This window comes from Castor canadensis, chromosome 6 (genome assembly GCF_047511655.1).
Source record: "Castor canadensis chromosome 6, mCasCan1.hap1v2, whole genome shotgun sequence".
Lineage (NCBI taxonomy): Eukaryota > Metazoa > Chordata > Mammalia > Rodentia > Castoridae > Castor > Castor canadensis.
The window spans coordinates 79757044-79774574 of NC_133391.1; the positions used below are offsets into that span (position 1 = coordinate 79757044).

Genomic DNA, 17531 nt, shown 5'->3' on the forward strand with positions numbered 1-17531 from the left:
AATTCTCCTTCTCCAGAGGCCATGCCCTTGGGAAAGGATCCCTAGGCTCCTGGGTCTGAAAACCTGGAGTCAGGTAGTGCTGCAACTTTAGTTTCCTTTGTGTCACTGATCCACCGATGCCTGGGTAGAACAGAGGCAGAAAGCGAGGCTCCGACAACAAGAAAAGAGCTGCAGACCATTCCCAGACTGAGTAGTGACAAGGTCAGGAGGGGATTCAGACTTTGAGGGTGGGGCAAGGTCGGCTATTGGAGGAATGGGAAAGACCGTTCCCTCCCAGGGCCTGACCATTCCCAGGCCCTGGGAACGCCCCTGGAGCTCCAGTTCTCCACATCCCATCACCTGTCTAAGATCTACCTGATGTCCTGCCTTCCCTAGCCTGAACCCCAGGGACCAGGAGTGCCAGGGCCCAAGGAATCGGCTGAGCTGTCAGGGGTATGAGGTGTGGGTCTGGGAGGGGGCCTGGGATGAGGACCTGAATGATTCTGTGTTTATGTAGAGTGACTTGGAGACTGTATCAGAGTCTGGGTGCTGTGGGCCCATTTGGGTTTCCAGGCAACTTGGGTCATGTGCAACTTCCCCATCTATGGGTGAGGTCTGGATTGAATCGTGTGATGTGAATTGTGTGATGAATTATGAATTGGGTTGAATTGTGAGGTTCACGATTCAATTGTGGGTGAGGTTTGGGTGAATTGAACTGTGTCTAGGGGTGGGGTCCAGCCCCACTACCCCCTGCAGAGCACTGGGAGGTGGGGGCAGAGGCAAATGCTGAGGAATTGCAGAGGCTCCAAACAGGTTAGAAGACTTTAAGGACCTGAGAGCCAAGAGGGAAAGGAGAGGACAGATGAACAGAGGAAGGAGCCAGGCTCAAAGTTGTGGCATGAAGCTGCTGGAGAGCCATGCTGCCTGTGACTTCAGCCTGGCCTGTGTCCCACCTGGTCATGGGCACAGCAAACTCAGAAGTAGGTAGGCCATGAAGTGGCCAGGTAACCCAGAGGGAAGCAGGTGGGATCCCAGGTCTAACTCTCACCAGCTGAGGAGCTGAGCTGTATCCTCAGGCCCTTGGTTCAGTCCAGGCTGGCCTGCTGACAGGGGAGACCGGTTGGACATGGTACTGGCTTCCCGGACTGTGTGACGCGCAGTCACTCAGGGCCCAGTGATTAGAAAGGCCCCACCCTCAGTTGAATGATCTGCTCTCGCCATGTTTTTTGTTTTGTTTTGTTGGTGGCCCTATTATTCTATGTGGAGAGAGATCACAGCTGAGTTTGAAGGCCAACCTCACAGAATTTAATTTTTTTTTTTTTTTTTTTTGCAGTACTGGGGCTTGAATTCAGAGCCTACACCTTGAGCCACTCCACCAGCCCTTTTTTGTGAAGGGTTTTTCGACATAGGGTCTCTTGACCTATTTGTCTGGGCTAGCTTTGAACCTTGAGCCTCCTGATCTCCTGAGCAGCTAGGACTATAGGCATGAGACACTGGCGCCCAGCAAGGACTGTTTTTCTACCTGCCTGAGTGGCCTTGGTCAAATCATTTTATTTCCTCAATATAAAAGGAGATCCACATGACAGCACAGATGTAAACCTGTGTATCTCTTGCCAATCAATCATTCCTCAGTAAGGAGAATGGTTATGGCAATGATGATAAAGATTAACTTGTTATTCATATAAGCAAGGAAGGGCTTTGTGTGGAGGGTGATTGTGATAAGTACCCATTCCCCCTCCCTTTCCTTGTCAGATTGTCCCCTTCTGTCCCCCGCGACTATGGCAGTCTCTAGGAACACAAGAACTGGTCTCATGCCAGGCTCGGATGCAGGCAGGGAAGGGAATGCTCAGGAGACAAATGTAGCCTAGACTTGGGTGGCCTTTACCACCAAAGCCAGGGTTAATACCTTACCTCTGCCCGATTCCCCTTTCGCAATCCAGAGCTAGGGACCTGGTTACAGATTTACTTCAAACAATGTCTGGTGTGTGGAGTAAAGTCCTTCTTGGCCTTTGTAAAGTCATCCTCTCTTCTCCTTAGGAGCTTCTCACACCTGTGTCCTACAGATGAAGGCTCAGGAGGACCCCGAGGGCCAGATACAGGTGCTGGGGGACTGTGTGGGAACTGGGTGGGGGCAGGCAGGTGAGGGCTGGAGGGCCTATATAGGCCTGTCTGGGTGGGAAGAAACAAAGTTCTGATGAACTTCATAGAAAGTGACAGTCCAGAGCTGAATGTGGCAATTGGGGGATGGGGTGAAGGTGTAGTCTTTAGCTATGGGACTGGCTGACTTGAGCTTGGGGGTCAGTAGGGGCCCAGCCTCCTCCCCAGTGACACCCCTAAGGACCTCCAGGGGGCAGCGGTGGGACCAGAGTGGGCTTATGCACTGTCTTGGCCCCTCCCCTGGTGCCTCCCAGGTCTTCTGACTTAGGGACCCACCCCTGGCTGAATGCATGGGATCTGCAAGCTGTATGGGCGAGTGCAGTGTGTTCATCCCTTCAGGAAGCAATGTGAGATGTGGCCAGGTCAAGTGACCACCAGGCAGACAGACTGTAAGGGAGGGTGGGCACTCCATGCTGCCCACTCAGCCTCTGCGATCGATCATGGGGTGCAGTGGGCTTTGCCTGTTCATCACGCCACCTAAGCTGGTACTCTCTCTGCCCCAGCATGACTCCCCAGGCTCAGCAGGGACTTCCACCAGGGACCCACATTTGTCAAAGCCTTCGGAGCCCCAGTTTGACATGTTGTACAAGATTGAGGACGTGCCACCTTGGTACCTGTGCATCCTGCTGGGCTTCCAGGTGGGCCTCCCTCAGCGCCTCCCCACTCCCAGTTGCACACACCCCAGGGATCCTGGTCCTACCCCAAACCAACAAGGTTATTTCAGGTGAGAGAAAGAGAAACTTAAGGTCAGTACAGCAAGTATCACCAAGCACGGGTGGGAACAGGGAAATGGGATCTGAGAGGGTTGTGGAGTGTTGGTGACAGGGAGGTAAACCCATCTGCAAGAATAACAGGGTGAGGGAGATTAGCACCCCCAAGAGTAGTGAGCAGTAACTCTCTAGGAATCCCTGTGGGGAGTGTCAGTGCAGTGACACACAGGCAGGGTGGCCCAGACTCAGGCCCAGTGAGGCAGGTATGAGGACCTAGGGTACACCTGTTTCTGTGTGAGCTCAGTGGCCCTTGCCTCATGCATTCCTCTGTCACCCTAGCATTACCTGACATGCTTCAGTGGCACCATTGCTGTGCCCTTCCTCTTGGCGGAGGCGCTGTGTGTGGGCCACGACCAGTACATGATCAGTCAGCTCATCGGCACCATCTTCGCATGCGTGGGTGTCACTACTCTTATCCAGACCACACTGGGTATCCGGTGAGCTGCCCGTCCCCATTCACAAGTGTGTGTGGCACATACACACAGGAGTGCACAGGCATGTGCACTGTGACCCATGGGGCAGGAACAGGTGGGCTCAAAAGCTCAGGGGACTTTTATGGAACAAAAAAAATTCAAACCCCCATCTGCTGCTCCTATCCCCAGGCCAACCTTACAGCTAGGCAGCTGGGCCCTTCAATCCAGGGGGTCCTGCTCTGGGGCTCCTCAAAGATAAGGAGTCTGCAGGTGCAAGGGAATGTGCCCTACCCTAAATGCTCAAGACCACCCTCTTCCCTGTCTGCACTCTGAAATGGCCAGCAGGCCTGGGGAGCTCCTAGTCCCATGTGAACATCCCTAGCCTGGGTGGTAAAAAGGATGGTTGTTTGAGTGGTGGGGAAGAGGACAGTGGTGAGCAGAGCACAGACACCAAAACTGAGCCTTCTGCTCCTCATGGTGGGGAACTGGTGTGCAGCTCCAAGACAAGGGCCAGCTTTTGAGCTGGAGCAGCCATTTGTTTGTTCTTGCCCCCTGGAAATGTTAGACAGTCCTGCCTGGATCTTCAATGACTTTCCTCTGCCCTGCCACTACCCGTGCCCGTGTCTCTGTCTGCTCTCTATGCCCCTTCCTCCCAGTCTCCCTGTCTCTATCCCCACCAACCCTGTCACCCCTGCTGCTCGGCGATTGTCTTTTAGGTTGCCGCTGTTCCAGGCCAGTGCCTTTGCATTTCTGGTTCCAGTCAGAGCCATCCTAGCCCTGGATAGATGGAAATGCCCCCCTGAAGGTGGGCATATTTTGGGGGTCTGGGCTGGAGGAGAGGGGAGGCCCAGGGGCTTGAAGGTCTGGGCAACTGTCTCAAGTTCAGACACCAGGGTATATTCATGGAAGTATCTTCTATCCTACTCTGTCTCTTGTTTGTGTGTACCTGTCTTTGTCCCCAGAGGATATCTATGGTAATTGGAGTCTGCCTCTGAACACCTCTCATATCTGGCAACCTCGGATGAGAGAGGTAGGTAGGAGAGGCCTGAGGAGGGGCTAGATGGGAGTGAAGACCACTGCTCAGTTGTGTGATTCAACTGTTATCCTGATAGTGGACATAGTGACTTATAGCTGATTTTTTGCCCTTTTAGATCCAGGGTGCGATCATGGTGTCCAGCACAGTGGAGGTGGTGATCGGGCTGATGGGGCTGCCTGGAGCCCTGCTCAACTATATAGGGCCTCTCACAGTCACCCCCACTGTCTCCCTCATTGGCCTTTCTGTCTTCCAAGCTGCTGGTGACCGAGCTGGCTCCCACTGGGGCATCTCAGCTTGGTGAGAGGCACCAGACCTGATCCCTGCCTACTCCCTGTACCTGCAACCCTTGCATGTTCTGCCCTCTTTGTCCTGGATCCTGGTACCAGCCTGGCCTACCAGCCACATCTTCCTTTTGCCTCTGTCCTCAGCTCCATTCTCCTGATCATCCTCTTCTCCCAGTACCTGCGCAACCTCACCTTACTGTTCCCTGTGTACCGCTGGGGCAAGGGCCTCACTTTCTTCCGCATCCAGATCTTCAAGATGTTTCCGGTAAAGAACTGGAAGGCGGCTGGGGCTGGGACGCAGACAGGGACTGGTCCTGTGCCCAGGGCAAGGGTATGGACAGCATGGGAGCCTGAGAGATGAGGTGCGGCCAGAGGCTGGAACAGGTGTTGGGGCTGGAGTGTGGATGACAGTGGGGGACTCAAGCGGGGGTCTGGGCTGGAGCTGAGTAGAGACAGGTCAGTGTGGTCAGAGACCTCCAGCCCCTACAGTGCGCCCCTCACCCTACTTGCTTCAGATTGTGCTGGCCATCATGACTGTGTGGCTGCTCTGCTATGTGCTGACCCTGACAGATGTGCTGCCCTCAGACCCAGCAGCCTATGGCTTCCATGCACGAACTGATGCCCGAGGGGACATCATGAGTATTTCTCCCTGGATCCGAATCCCCTACCCAGGTAAGCAACTCCCTCAGATCCCTCTGCCTCCAACTGTACCTGAGAGACCCCTGGTGACCTCAATTCAGTTGACAACACAAATAGCATTAGCCACATATTTATAGCATGCAGAATAGTTTTACTCAGACAATGCCTTACTCCAGGTCCAAATAAGCTCCCATAACTGAGCAGCTCCCATTGCAGCTCAAGACCCCTACCAGCCCCCTTCTGGTTCAAGAACTCCCCTGTCCATTCCCCACGCACCACAGACTCCTCACTGTATCCATCCTCCTCTCTTCTCCCAATCCAGGTCAGTGGGGTCTTCCCACAGTGACTGTGGCTGCTGTCCTGGGAATGTTCAGTGCCACACTGGCAGGCATCATTGAATCCATTGGTGATTACTATGCTTGTGCCCGCCTGGCTGGCGCACCACCCCCTCCAGTACATGCTATCAATAGGTATGCTCACTTGCTCTCCCCCACATCTGATCCCTGGGGGGCCACTCAGGGAACAAATGTAGGGATGGGGATGAGTTTTAGACAAGTAGGCTTGGGCAAGTCACTCACACTTCCTGACCTTGTTTTCCTTGCTTCTGGAATAGGGAGGCCCTTATCACTTACTACATGATTGTTGGGAATAGCTAAGTAGATAAATGGAGTCCCAGGGAAACCACAGTCATTGACAACCTTCCATGTACCAGTTTGTTTGTTTGTTTTGACACTGGGGCTTGAACTAAGAGCCTACACCTTAAGCCACTTCACCAGCCCTTTTCTGTGATGGGTTTGTTCGAGACAGTCTCCCGAACTATTCGCCTGGGCTGGCTTTGAACTGAGAGCCTCCTGATCTCTGCCTCCTGAGGAGCTAGGATTACAGGCATGAGCCACCAGCGCCCAGCTGTGCCAGCATTCCAGTGCTCCTCTCATGCAACCTGATATCCGTTCTGTGAGACAGGGACCCTTATAGCCCCACTGTACAGATGAGGACATTGAAGCCCACAAGTGCCTAAGGGAGTAAGTGCCAGGGCACTGGAAGTCGCACTGAACTAGCGCTCTTACTACGGCTTCTGACTCCCAGACTTCTCTCTGGTCTGGAGTGTGGAGTACTACGGACCGATAGTGGCAGCCGGCACAGTCTTAGAAGGGCAGGCAGCCGACGTGGGCAACGGAGGACACAAGCTGATGAAGAGGCTGGACCAAGACCCTCATTCACCCTTTCATTACAGGGGCATCTTCATCGAAGGCATCTGTTGCATTATCGCCGGGCTTTTGGGCACAGGCAACGGGTCCACCTCATCCAGTCCCAATATTGGCGTCCTAGGGATTACTAAGGTGCCCCGCGACAAGCCAGAGCAGCACAAAGTCCCATTTGGGTTCCCAGTGTCTCAGGCCCCGCCCCAAAGCCAGTCCCGGCTTTGGCCTAGCCCTGCCCTGTCTTTGAGAGGCTTCGCCCCCGCATCAAGCCCCAGTCCATACGGGCCTAGTGTCTTCGGCAGCCCCGCCCCCGTAACTCCCCCCCCCCGCCGCAGCCCCAGCCCCGCCCCCGTAACTCGCCCCCCCTCCCGCCGCTGCTCCAGCCCCGCCCCTTTCTTTGCAGGTGGGCAGCCGGCGCGTGGTGCAGTACGGCGCGGCTATCATGCTGGTCCTGGGGACCATCGGCAAGTTCACAGCCCTCTTCGCCTCGCTCCCTGACCCTATTCTGGGGGGCATGTTCTGCACCCTCTTCGGTGAGTGCCCGGCGCGGGCCCGAGGAAGCGGTACGGGTCGCTGAATGGTGGCCTCACCCAGCCGCGCAGCATCTGTAGCGGTTCTCCTGTGCCCGCAGGCATGATTACCGCAGTTGGACTGTCCAACCTGCAGTTCGTAGACATGAACTCCTCCCGCAACCTCTTTGTGCTCGGATTTTCCATGTTCTTCGGACTCACCCTGCCCAATTACCTGGACTCCAACCCCGGCGCCATCAATACAGGTGCCTTCTGGCTGTCGACTGTCTCCGGAGGTGGGGCAGGTGGGTGGGCTCAAGACTGAGCACGCGGGCTGGGAGTGTAGCTCAGTGGTAGAGCGCGTGTCTAGCACGCGCGCGTGCAAGTTCAGTCCCCAGTCCCACAAAACAAAAACCAAACCAATCTCTAAGCACAGCCTCCTCCCTTAGAGGCTCTACACAGGTCGAGCCACAGAGCCTTCCCAACTCTGGGTGTTAATCAGCAGCAGAGTGGCTAATTACTAACTGTCCTTTGCTAAAACACTTTGTGGACAGAAAGTTTTACATGTGCTCATTTAAATTTCATAACACCTCTATAAGACAGACACTGTTATCATCTCCATCTTACAGAGGAGGAACCTGAGGCTCAGAGAGGCTAGGTGGTATGTCCTAAATCAGTAACTGGCAACTGGAATTGAACACAAGGATGGGAAGTACAGATATGTGCAAGTTAAGCCCTTAACCAAGGTTGCACAAGTGAGAAGTCCCTAAGCTCTAGGCAACATCCATTGGCCCTTGGCCTACTCCACAGGCATTCCTGAAGTGGACCAGATTCTGACTGTGCTGCTGACCACGGAGATGTTTGTGGGCGGGTTCCTTGCTTTCCTACTGGACAACACAGTGCCAGGTATGGGTCAGCTCTGGGAGGGAAGGCAGAAATAGGCTGGACTCCAGCAACTGGTCCTGTGAATGGTTGTGACTAGATCTGATGCCATGCAGGTCTGCAAGGAGCAGATAGGCTGGTGGAATGCCCATGGCTGGGAGGACAAACAGAGGCAGACATGCCTCCTATGTCTTGAAGAGGGTGAGGCCATGAGAATTATTTCTGGGTCCTGGAAGTAATTTCCTAGACTTTTTTTTTGGTGGTACTAGGGTTTGAACTCAGGACCTTGAACTTGCCAGGCATTCTGCCACTTGTGCCACGTTGCCAGCCCTTTGTTTTAGTTCTTTTCCAAATAGCATCTCACTTTTAGACCCAGGCTAGACTGAATCTCCATTATCTTTTTTTTTTTTGGTGGGACTGTTTGAACTCAGGGTTTTGTGCTTAACAAAGCAGGTGCTCTACCACCTGAGACACATCTCCAGTCCATTTTGCTGTGATTATTATTATTATTTGCAGTACTGGGGCTTGAACTCAGGGCTTACACCATGAGCCACTCCACCAGCCCCCACCTCCTTTTGTGATTTTTTTTTCGAGATAGGGTCTCGAGAACAATTTTCCCCCAGCTGGCTTTGAACCGCAATCTTCCTGATCTCTGCCTCCTGAGTAGCTAGGATTACTGGCGTGAGCCACTGGTCCCCAGCTTCCCAGAAATGTTTTGATGTGACATAATAAAATTAAAGCACTTAGCACAGAACCTAACGCACTACAGTTACAGTGTTAACTTTAGCCTTCCCCAGGCTTTGGCAAAATAGAAACTCAGAAAGTGACTCAGCGTGGTAAAGCACTTGTCTAGCACTTGTCTGCCTTCCACCAGAACCCCCTCTCCCCTCCACACACATAAAGAAATCATGGATTCAACAACTTTTTAGGATCAAACAGTATTTTTAAGAGATATTTGAGGGCTGGGCATGGGCAAGATCTTGGGCTAGATCCCCAGCCACACACAATTGACTTAGAAGCCTGCCTTAGGACTAGATTATGGGAAGGCAGTAAGAAGGCTTGGGCCTTGGTAAATGACCCCCCTATCCTTTCCAGGGAGCCCAGAGGAACGAGGCCTGATACAGTGGCAAGCTGGAGCCCATGCCAACAGTGAGACGTCTGCCATCCTTAAGAGCTATGATTTTCCCATTGGAATGGCTATAGTAAAAAGGATTGCCTTTCTGAAATACATTCCTATCTGTCCAGTATTCAAAGGATTTTCTACAAGGTCAAGAAAGCAGCCTTCAGTCCCACAAGACACTCCAGAAAATACAGAAACTGGGTCTGTGTGCACCAAGGTCTGAAAAATTATTTCCAAGAAAGGTAGGGTGTGTCCACAGCTTTTGTGGGAGGGCTAAATAATCAAACATTGTTTTTGTAAAAGGAAAACCAAACTACTCATTTTCCATTTTTGTGACCTAGTATCCTCAAGGGGTAGGTGGATGGGTAAAATGTCAGTATGTATTTTCTGGGTGAAATTCCTCAGCTGTTTTATAGTGAGAGGAGAAATTGTCACCTGGTGTGGGCCACTAAGTGGCTGTAAGTATGCCAAGATATTGATCCTCCCAGATACCTGGGCCAAAACTAAGCCAGCAAGCAGTCATGGGCAGCCTCATCCTTGCATTCCAGTATACTGAACAAATACCTGACATTTGATATGAAAAAGGTTGAGAATACCAACACAGCAAACCAGCAGGAAAAATCCTCTATTATGTATTAATTGTTTCAATAGTGATCATAAAATTAAAACCCTCTGAAATGAATTCAGTTACCCTAAAACTATACCAGTACAAGCTCTGATGAGATGATTGTATGTCTATAGGGCTTCAAAATACGTGGGCAGCTGATGCTCTTAAACTTTCCATCTCCACCTGGAATGCAGAGGCCTACCTTTCTAAAGTGATTTAAATGTGCATGTTTCTTCAGACAAGAAAAGTTCCAAGAGAGCTGAGCCTAGACTTTTGTTTTGTTTGAGACAGGGTCTCTGCCACCCAGACTGCATCCAAGTGCTGGGAATGCAGGCATGTTCCATTGCTAGGCAGATGCTCTACTGCTTAAGCCATGCCTCCAGCCCACTTTTTTTTTTTTGTAGTTCTAGTGTCTGAACTCAAGGCTTCATGCCAGCCCTTTCTCTCATCTAGGAAAAGGGTTTCTCGAACTATTTACCCAGGCTGGCTTTGAGCCGCAATCCTCCTGATCTCTGTCTCGGAGTACCTAGGATTACAGGTGTGAGCCACTGTCACCTGGCCAGCCCATCCTTTAATAGTATAATAATAGCAATCATTGTTATGACAGATTGAAAATTCCTTACCCAAAATGCTTGGTATCAGAAGTGTTCCAGACTTTGGAGTTTTTTGAGTTCTGGAATATTTACATAGGTTTTTCTGGTTCACCATCCCTAATCTAAAAGTTAAAAAAAAAAAAAGCTCCAAAATTCAAGCCTGGGCTGTTAACTCAATGCTAGAGCACTTATCTAGCATGTATGAGGCCCTGAGTTCAATACCCAGCACCAAACAAAATGCTCCAAAATCCAAAACTTTCTGAGTGTCCTTTCAGCTTTTTTTTTTTTTTTTTGCTGGCAGTGGGGTTTGAACTCAGGGCCTCATGCTTGCTAGGCAGGCACTCTTATCACTTTAGCCACTTCACTAGCCCTCACATCAGCATTTTAAGAGACAAAACTAAGACACAGAAAGGTTAAGTAACTTGCCCATGATCACTGGATGCTCATCTGGGAAGTGTGGCTAGAATCTTTGCTTTTTTTTTTTGGTGGTGCTGAAATTTGAACTCAGGGCCTTGTACTTGCTAGATAGGCACTCTACTACTTGAGCCACACACCCAGCCCAGAATCTTTGCTTTTAATCATTAGATCATAGTGCCTAGTTCCCTAATTGGCGCCGATTACACTACAGTGTCACAATTTGGCAGTATGAGGAAATGAATTCATTTTCCCCTGAGTTCAGAGAGAAAGGACCTGTATGCCTCACATACTGGGAGCTGGCTTTGTCCTTTGTAGCACTAAACAGAGGGAAGTGATTATATTATGGTTCCAAAAAGAACAGACGTAAAGCATGACTGTTCCAGAGTTTCTTTAAAAACCTGCCTATTTATTAGTGTTGAGGTAGCTATTTAAAAAAAAAAAAAAGATCCCATTGGGGTTGGATGTGTAGCTCAGTGGCAGAGCAGCTGCCTACCCATGTATTTTGGCTCCAGCACTGCCAAAAAACCCAAAACACAACACAACACAAAACAAAAAAACTCCACCCCATCATGCCTTCCATGAAGAGTGTGAGCTAGAAATTACTGTGTAGTATTCTTAATCTTCAGCTCAAAAAGCTCAAGAAAAGCCAAGTGCTGGTGGCTCACACCTGTAATCCTAGCTACTCAGGCAGTAGAGACCAGGAAAATGGAGGTTCAAAGCCAGCCCTGGCAAACTGTTTGTGAGAGCCTATTTTGAAAATACTGAATATAAAAGGGCTGGCAGAGCGGCTCAATTGGTATAGTGCCTGCCTAGCCAGCATTAAACCCTGAGTTCAAACTCCAGTACCGCCTAAAAAAACAAAACAAAAAAAGCTCAAGAAAAGTTCAGGGCCTTGCACATGCTAGGTCAAATTCTCTGCCACTGAGCCATACTCCCAAGCCCAACCAGAGTTTTTTAACACAGCTATCTATGATCGCCCCGATACTGCAGTCTCAAGCCAAAAAAAAAAAAAGTAAAGGCAGGGCTACAGAGTTTATTTTAGTGCTGTATTGTGGATAGACACGTGCACAGCAACATACTTGCTACTGTGTGTTCTAATGAATCCTGCTCTCTCAGCACATTTTGCCAGCAGGGTTGTCCTGAAGTACTGGGCCCACACTAAAATGAGTATCACCACTGGAGAAGTCTGCAGTCCAGCACCAATAAACACAAGCATCAGCTCAGTTCTACTATTATTTATTTTTTTAAATATTTTTGAAAAAATATAATTTTTTTACAATATTTTCAACTTAAACACTATTCACACTGAACACGTATGGCAGCTTAACCTACCCAAATATGAAGTTTAAGAAGCCAAAACTGTTCTAGCTTTGTTAAAAGAAAAGTTGTGCTGCAGACTTTTGTCATGATGGTTAATAAAGCAAGGAAAAGCACCACTCAAATCATGTTACAGTCTTTGTTCAATTGGATTATGGACTGGTGTTGGTCCTAAGTTAGACTTCACACAGTTATGGCTATGATACAGTTAATCCCCTCAAAGGATGAAATTCTCAAATCATATATCCTCAGACATAACGCCAGGAGAATTCAGTATGTCTAACATTATAACATACCAAGAAAGCCAGACTAGCTTTTATCAATCACCAAAGACACACTTTGTTTATAGTGAATTATTTCAAATTAATAGACCTTCAGAAAAAAGGAGATTTAACAATTAGAATGTAATTTAATGTTACTCATTTCTACAAAGTATACACATTAAAAACTGTTAATCTTACAGGACCACTTTGGCCTCGAAGAAGAAAATTTAGTAGGAGTTAGAGGTTTTTAACTTGGTTCTTTGTCACAACTTGACTGGTGCTTCTTTCCTCACTGTCTTTACATTAAGTCAATTCTATTTTCAGGAAATGTTTGACAGCTTTTTACTTAATAACAGTCTCAGCACTTTTATTAAGCATGCAAGACTAACAAAAACTTTGGCAATGCATAAGTGTAACACAGTGACAAGAGAGAGCTTTTACAATTAAGTCTTCTAATACTGCCTTCACAGTGTGGAAATTGTGCTACATCCACCAAAAGAGGGCCCCGTCTACTCAAATATTTTAGTACTTCACCCCAGGAACAAACTCCTTTGCATTTGGATTCAGATTGCTCTTGACCTGGAAAATAAGTACATAAAAAAAAAAAGAAAAAGAAAAAAAAAGAAGCAAGTTCATTACAGATGGCTTCATATACTCAGAAGCATTCAGCCTAGATCCACATGCAAAAAATATCTTCCAGAAAAATACAAAATAAAAGAACCTGGACTGTAAGGCTACGCAGAGAAAGAAAATTGTATCAACCTTCTAAGAGAAAGGAGGAACTGAAACTAAGTTTAAGCATAACCAGAAATTCACTAACTCCACATAAAATAATAGAATAGTACTGAATAAGGAATTCTGTTAATTTAATTGTGATACCTGACTTTTGTAAAACACTTTCATACCATGGAAACATGTTAAGTAAGGGTTGAAATTATGTCTAAAATAATGGGGGCATTGTTGATGAATTAATTTTATTTTATGATCCTCACTGAAAACTTAAGAGTTGTCTTTCTATAATTGCTGTCTTCTAATTCCTACAGGAGGCACGGTATGTAACAGGAAAAGAAAACTACATCAGGAGCCAGAAGACCTAAAATTGAAATCCTAGCTCTGCCCCAATCTAACTTCCTATATAAGCTTGGATAAACCAGACTCTGGGACTCCATTTTTCCATCAGCTTAAAAAAAAGGGAGGAAGGGGCCAAAGTTGGTAAGAATTACAGAGACTTGTACTAACATTATTCTAGGTTTCTAAATCTTTACTTTCCTATGCAGACATGTTAAGTGTATAGAAAGAATAGCTAGAAATGCTCTTCTATCACATTTTGGGTTGTAAGTTGATAAAAAAAGAAACCAGGACAGATTTCAAGACCTAAGTGGAGGTATTTTGACAGTCTTTTACACTGAATTTGATCCCATTGTTACTTACTTTAAGACCAAAACATAATATTAAAACAACATACTGGAACAGTAATTTTAGTTTCATAATTCACACACAATTTTTCTTGGGAAGAGTACAATGTCTCTTCCCCTGGGGGAAATGTATCTACACTTTAAATGTACAGTTTAGAGATGATAATTGTGTGGAGTGCCAGCTTAGCATGCTTGAGGTCCTGAGCTTCTTGATCTCTAGCAACACACACACACACACACACACACACACACACACACACACACACACACACACACACACACAAGGATGAAGAAGAGCAGGAGAAAGTATATGGTTTAAATAAAAAAGCAGCATTCTTGAATGTAGAATCTTTTGGCAACTATTAAAAGTGTTAGGAATGAATTAATGTAATCTCACATTGAGTGAAACCAACTAGCTTCAACTTCTGTTATTTATAGATTTATACTGAGTCCAGGTTAAAGTTATACATCAAGCCTAGCAAAGGGCTTTGTTCATGAGGGAAATCAGGATTACTTGTGACATGACTAATATAGCCATAAGCAAGCATGTCTCAACAGACTCAACTGGATTACTGACATTTACTGCAACAAAGACTATACCACAAGGAAAATTTCAGTGTTCTCCATACAGTAGTTTAAGAAGAATGGTTTCCAAATGTCAGGTGGGAAGGATGGCTATATAATAATCCTCTACAGTGCTAGGTAGGTGCTCTACCACTTGTGCCACTCCGCCAGCCCTGTTTTTTTATATTGGGTTTTTCCAGATAGGGTCTCTTGAACTATTTGCCTGGGCTGGCTTCGAACCTTGATCCTCCTGATCTCTGCCACCTGAATAGTTAGTATTACAGGAATAAGCCACCAGTGCCCAGCCTCTGGAGTGCTTTTTAAAAATTAACACACCTAAGAAAATTGATTTTCCAAGTGAGGGATACAGCTGAGGGACTGATTTTTGTTTCTGATGCTTCATAGGTAATTATCATGTACAGATTAGTTAACTACTGCAGTGAACAGAAGACAATTGCAAAAAACACTTAAGAGTGCAGTGAGAAAATTCCATATAACTTATCTTGAAGAATCAACTACAAATTATAAACATTCAGGCCTACAGAACATTTTGTTTGACATTAAAATAGTTCTTTAATCCTAATTTTAGTGAAGGACTCTTAAGGATATGCTTTAGTGCTTATGTTTACCATAATTCTCAGGGAGGGAACATTGAAAGTAACAAAATGTGACTGCAGGTTTGTGTCTCTTCTGCTAAGAGCTTGTAAAATTCCTTATTATATCACAGCTCCAAATGAACTGGGTACTTGAATGAAAACCTGGGTCAAAAGAGCTCTATGAGTTTTTTTTACCTTTGAGATGAAATTTTTCAAATTTTTAAGTTTCACCAAATGTTCAGATTGAGATTAAAGAGCAAAATCCATCATGCTAGTTTTGAACAGGCAAGTCACATGGTAACACTATATGTGAATTAATTAAGACATGTAAGTATCCTACCACAACTTCAACGATAAAAAGGCAACCTCTAAGACTAACTGTAGCAAGGAGTCTGTTTGTGGTCTAAGACTCCATGGTGTTGCCAGAAGTTACCCCTTGTTTAAGTGACACTGGACGCCTCTGCCCCCACTCTTAAGAAGCGGTACAATTTTGGAAGGGGAAGAGACGTGGAACTCTTCTTAAACAGATGGTAGCTGGTCTTTCCACTTATGGGAAAGATGAGCTAGTGTCTAAAAAAGATGAAAAATAACTTTTTACCACAAGATCTTCCAGAGAAGAGCCATCACTGATAACAAGGTCATTAAATTGGTCTTGGATTTGGTCCATTGTTTGTGGGAGATCTCGAGCTGGAATAAACCACTCATGTTCTTCTTCTTCTTCCAGCATTTCTTGGAAACAACGTTCAATAAATTCTTCTTCCCACAACTCCTCTTCTATCTAGATTTTCAACAAATAGAGGATAAGACATCATTAGGAATGGCTTAAAATGTCTTCACATAAGCCATTTAAAGCCATAATGTTTGGCCTGGTGTGGTAGTACATGCCTGTAACCCTAGCATTTGGGAGGTTGAAGTAGGAAAAAGGTGAGTTTGAGTCAACCTGAACTCTATATAGTAAAACCCTATCTTAAAAACACAAAAGCAGGTCAAGTGCTGTGCCTCACTTCTGTAATCACAGGAACTTGTGAGGTAGAGATAGGATAGTGGTTTGAGGCTAATCTGAGGCAGAAAGTTAGTGAGACCCTATCTCAATCATAAAGCCTGATGTGGTGGCACTCATCTATGATATCACCTAGAAGAGATGGTATAGACAGGAGGACTCAGTTTGAGGTCAGCCCTGAACAAAAATGAGAATTCTACATGAAAAATAACTATAGCAAAAAAGGGCTGGGAGCATGGCTCAAGTCATAGAACACCTGAGTAGCAACTGTGAGGCCCTGGAGTTCATGTTCAGGTGGAACATGACTATAACCTCCATACTCCTCAGGAGGTGGAGACTGGAAAATGGACAGGTTGAGGTTCAGTCTGGGCTCTGTAACAAGAGCCTGTCTTTTTTTTTTTTTTCCCTTCGTTAGGTAGGACTGGGGTTTGAACTCACGGGCTTTGTGCTTTCAAAACAGATGCTCAGCTGGGTGCTACATGCCTGTATTCCTAGCTACTGAGGAGACAGAGATCAGGAGGATCACAGTTTGAATAGTTTGAGAGACCCTACCTTGGAAAAACCATCACAATAAAGGGCTGGTGGAGTGGCTCAAGGTGTAGATTCAAACCCTAGTACCACAAAGCAGATGCTCTACTGCTTGAGTCATACCACCGATGCCAGTCTCAGGAAATAAAAATAAAGCTCAAGGCCCTGAATTCAAACCCCAGTACTGTCTGGGCTAGGGATATAGCTCAGTGGTAGAATGCATGGGTTTGATCCCCAGTATCAGAAATAAAAACATACAATCAAAAATAGTGTCAGACTTTCTCCTTTACTTCCATGCTAAGGGGGGAAAAAATGCTTTCCAAAAAGATCTAAGATGATCTCTTAGGATTTTTCTAGTCTTTACTTCTCTTAGAATACATTTTCCCATTGAGGGCGGCAAGGAATAACAAAGGAAAATACAAAGGAAGTAACAAAGGAAACTTTTAACACTATATAAACCCTCATCCAACCCCAAAATGACTGAAACAAAATCTTATGTGGGGTAGGATCAGGGAATTGTTAAGTAAAAATAGCAAAAATACTCCTGCCAGGCATTGGTAGCTTAAGCCTATAATCCTAGCTACTTAGGAGACAGAGATCAGGAGGATCACAATTCAAAGCCAGCCTGGGCAAATAGTTCGTGAGACCCTATCTTGAAAAAACTCATCCCAAAAACGGGATGGTGGAATGGCTCAAGGTGTAGGCCCTGAATTCAAACTCTAGTCCCACAAAAAAAACAAAAACAAAACAAAACAAAAAAACCCCTCCCAAGTGATCCTAGCATGCAAGAGGACCTGGGCTCAATCCTCAACACCATAAAAAACTAAATAAAACAAAAACACGACACCACAACTGATTCTCACGAAGTGAAGACTGACTGTTTTTACTCTGGAATGTCCGTCACTGGATACAGAGAAGTCAAGCAGGTTACTGATTACCAAAGACCATATCAGTGGGGAGTTAAGATGAGAACAGATGCCAGAAATATGGAAAAGACAACATTTATATGTGTATGAGCATTCTCTACAGAGAAGAATGGTTCCAAATTTTTCAGGCTGATTAGACTGAAGTTCTCAGGTTAAAAATAGTAGCCAGGCACTTGTGCCCAACACCTATAATCCTAGCTGATCAGGAGGACCTCAGTTTGAAGGCAGCCTAGGCAAATAGTTCCATGAGACTCTATCTCAAAAAAAAAAAAAAGAAAAACAACCTAGCACAAAAAAGGGCTGGTGGAGTGGCT

The 17531-nt window shown here is 46.6% G+C and overlaps 2 protein-coding genes across 9 annotated transcripts in view; one reads left to right on the forward strand and one right to left on the reverse strand.

Moving 5' to 3' along the window:
- Nucleotides 1-13985, forward strand: Slc23a1 (solute carrier family 23 member 1). Of its 7 annotated transcripts, XM_074076903.1 has the most exons (17): nucleotides 647-959; nucleotides 2017-2078; nucleotides 2640-2774; nucleotides 3186-3343; nucleotides 4036-4124; nucleotides 4282-4349; nucleotides 4471-4652; nucleotides 4784-4904; nucleotides 5155-5311; nucleotides 5601-5748; nucleotides 6513-6618; nucleotides 6884-7013; nucleotides 7112-7294; nucleotides 7800-7895; nucleotides 8967-9020; nucleotides 9117-9233; nucleotides 13232-13985. In XM_074076903.1, exons 1-16 carry the CDS (start codon nucleotides 842-844, stop codon nucleotides 9212-9214), a joined length of 1905 nt encoding a protein of 634 aa, XP_073933004.1. In that variant the 5' UTR covers nucleotides 647-841; the 3' UTR covers nucleotides 9215-9233; nucleotides 13232-13985. The 7 variants fall into 7 exon arrangements, with proteins under 7 accessions (XP_073933008.1, XP_073933007.1, XP_073933004.1 ...); XM_074076907.1 differs by lacking the exon at nucleotides 647-959 and adding an exon at nucleotides 1-201 and having other exon boundaries at nucleotides 8967-9233; XM_074076906.1 differs by lacking the exon at nucleotides 647-959 and adding an exon at nucleotides 414-432 and having other exon boundaries at nucleotides 8967-9233.
- Paip2 (poly(A) binding protein interacting protein 2) overlaps nucleotides 11829-17531 on the reverse strand; it is a 19358-nt gene continuing 13655 nt past the window's right edge. For both annotated transcript variants that reach the window (XM_020183134.2, XM_074076909.1), the window contains 2 exons: nucleotides 15362-15541; nucleotides 11829-12767 (listed from right to left, as the gene is read on the reverse strand). In XM_020183134.2, coding sequence (XP_020038723.1) covers nucleotides 12711-12767; nucleotides 15362-15541 — 237 coding nt within the window. In that variant the 3' untranslated portion in view covers nucleotides 11829-12710. The remainder of the gene's footprint in view (nucleotides 12768-15361; nucleotides 15542-17531) is intronic.

Bases quoted from the DNA above. Each gene is read 5' to 3' on its own strand.
- Slc23a1 (XM_074076901.1), top strand. From the start codon at position 878: ATGAAGCTGCTGGAGAGCCATGCTGCCTGTGACTTCAGCCTGGCCTGT. The intron at 4,350-4,470 runs GTAGGTAGGAGA...TTGCCCTTTTAG, and splicing joins GGCAACCTCGGATGAGAGAG to ATCCAGGGTGCGATCATGGT. The intron at 5,749-6,512 runs GTATGCTCACTT...CTTTCATTACAG, and splicing joins CCAGTACATGCTATCAATAG to GGGCATCTTCATCGAAGGCA.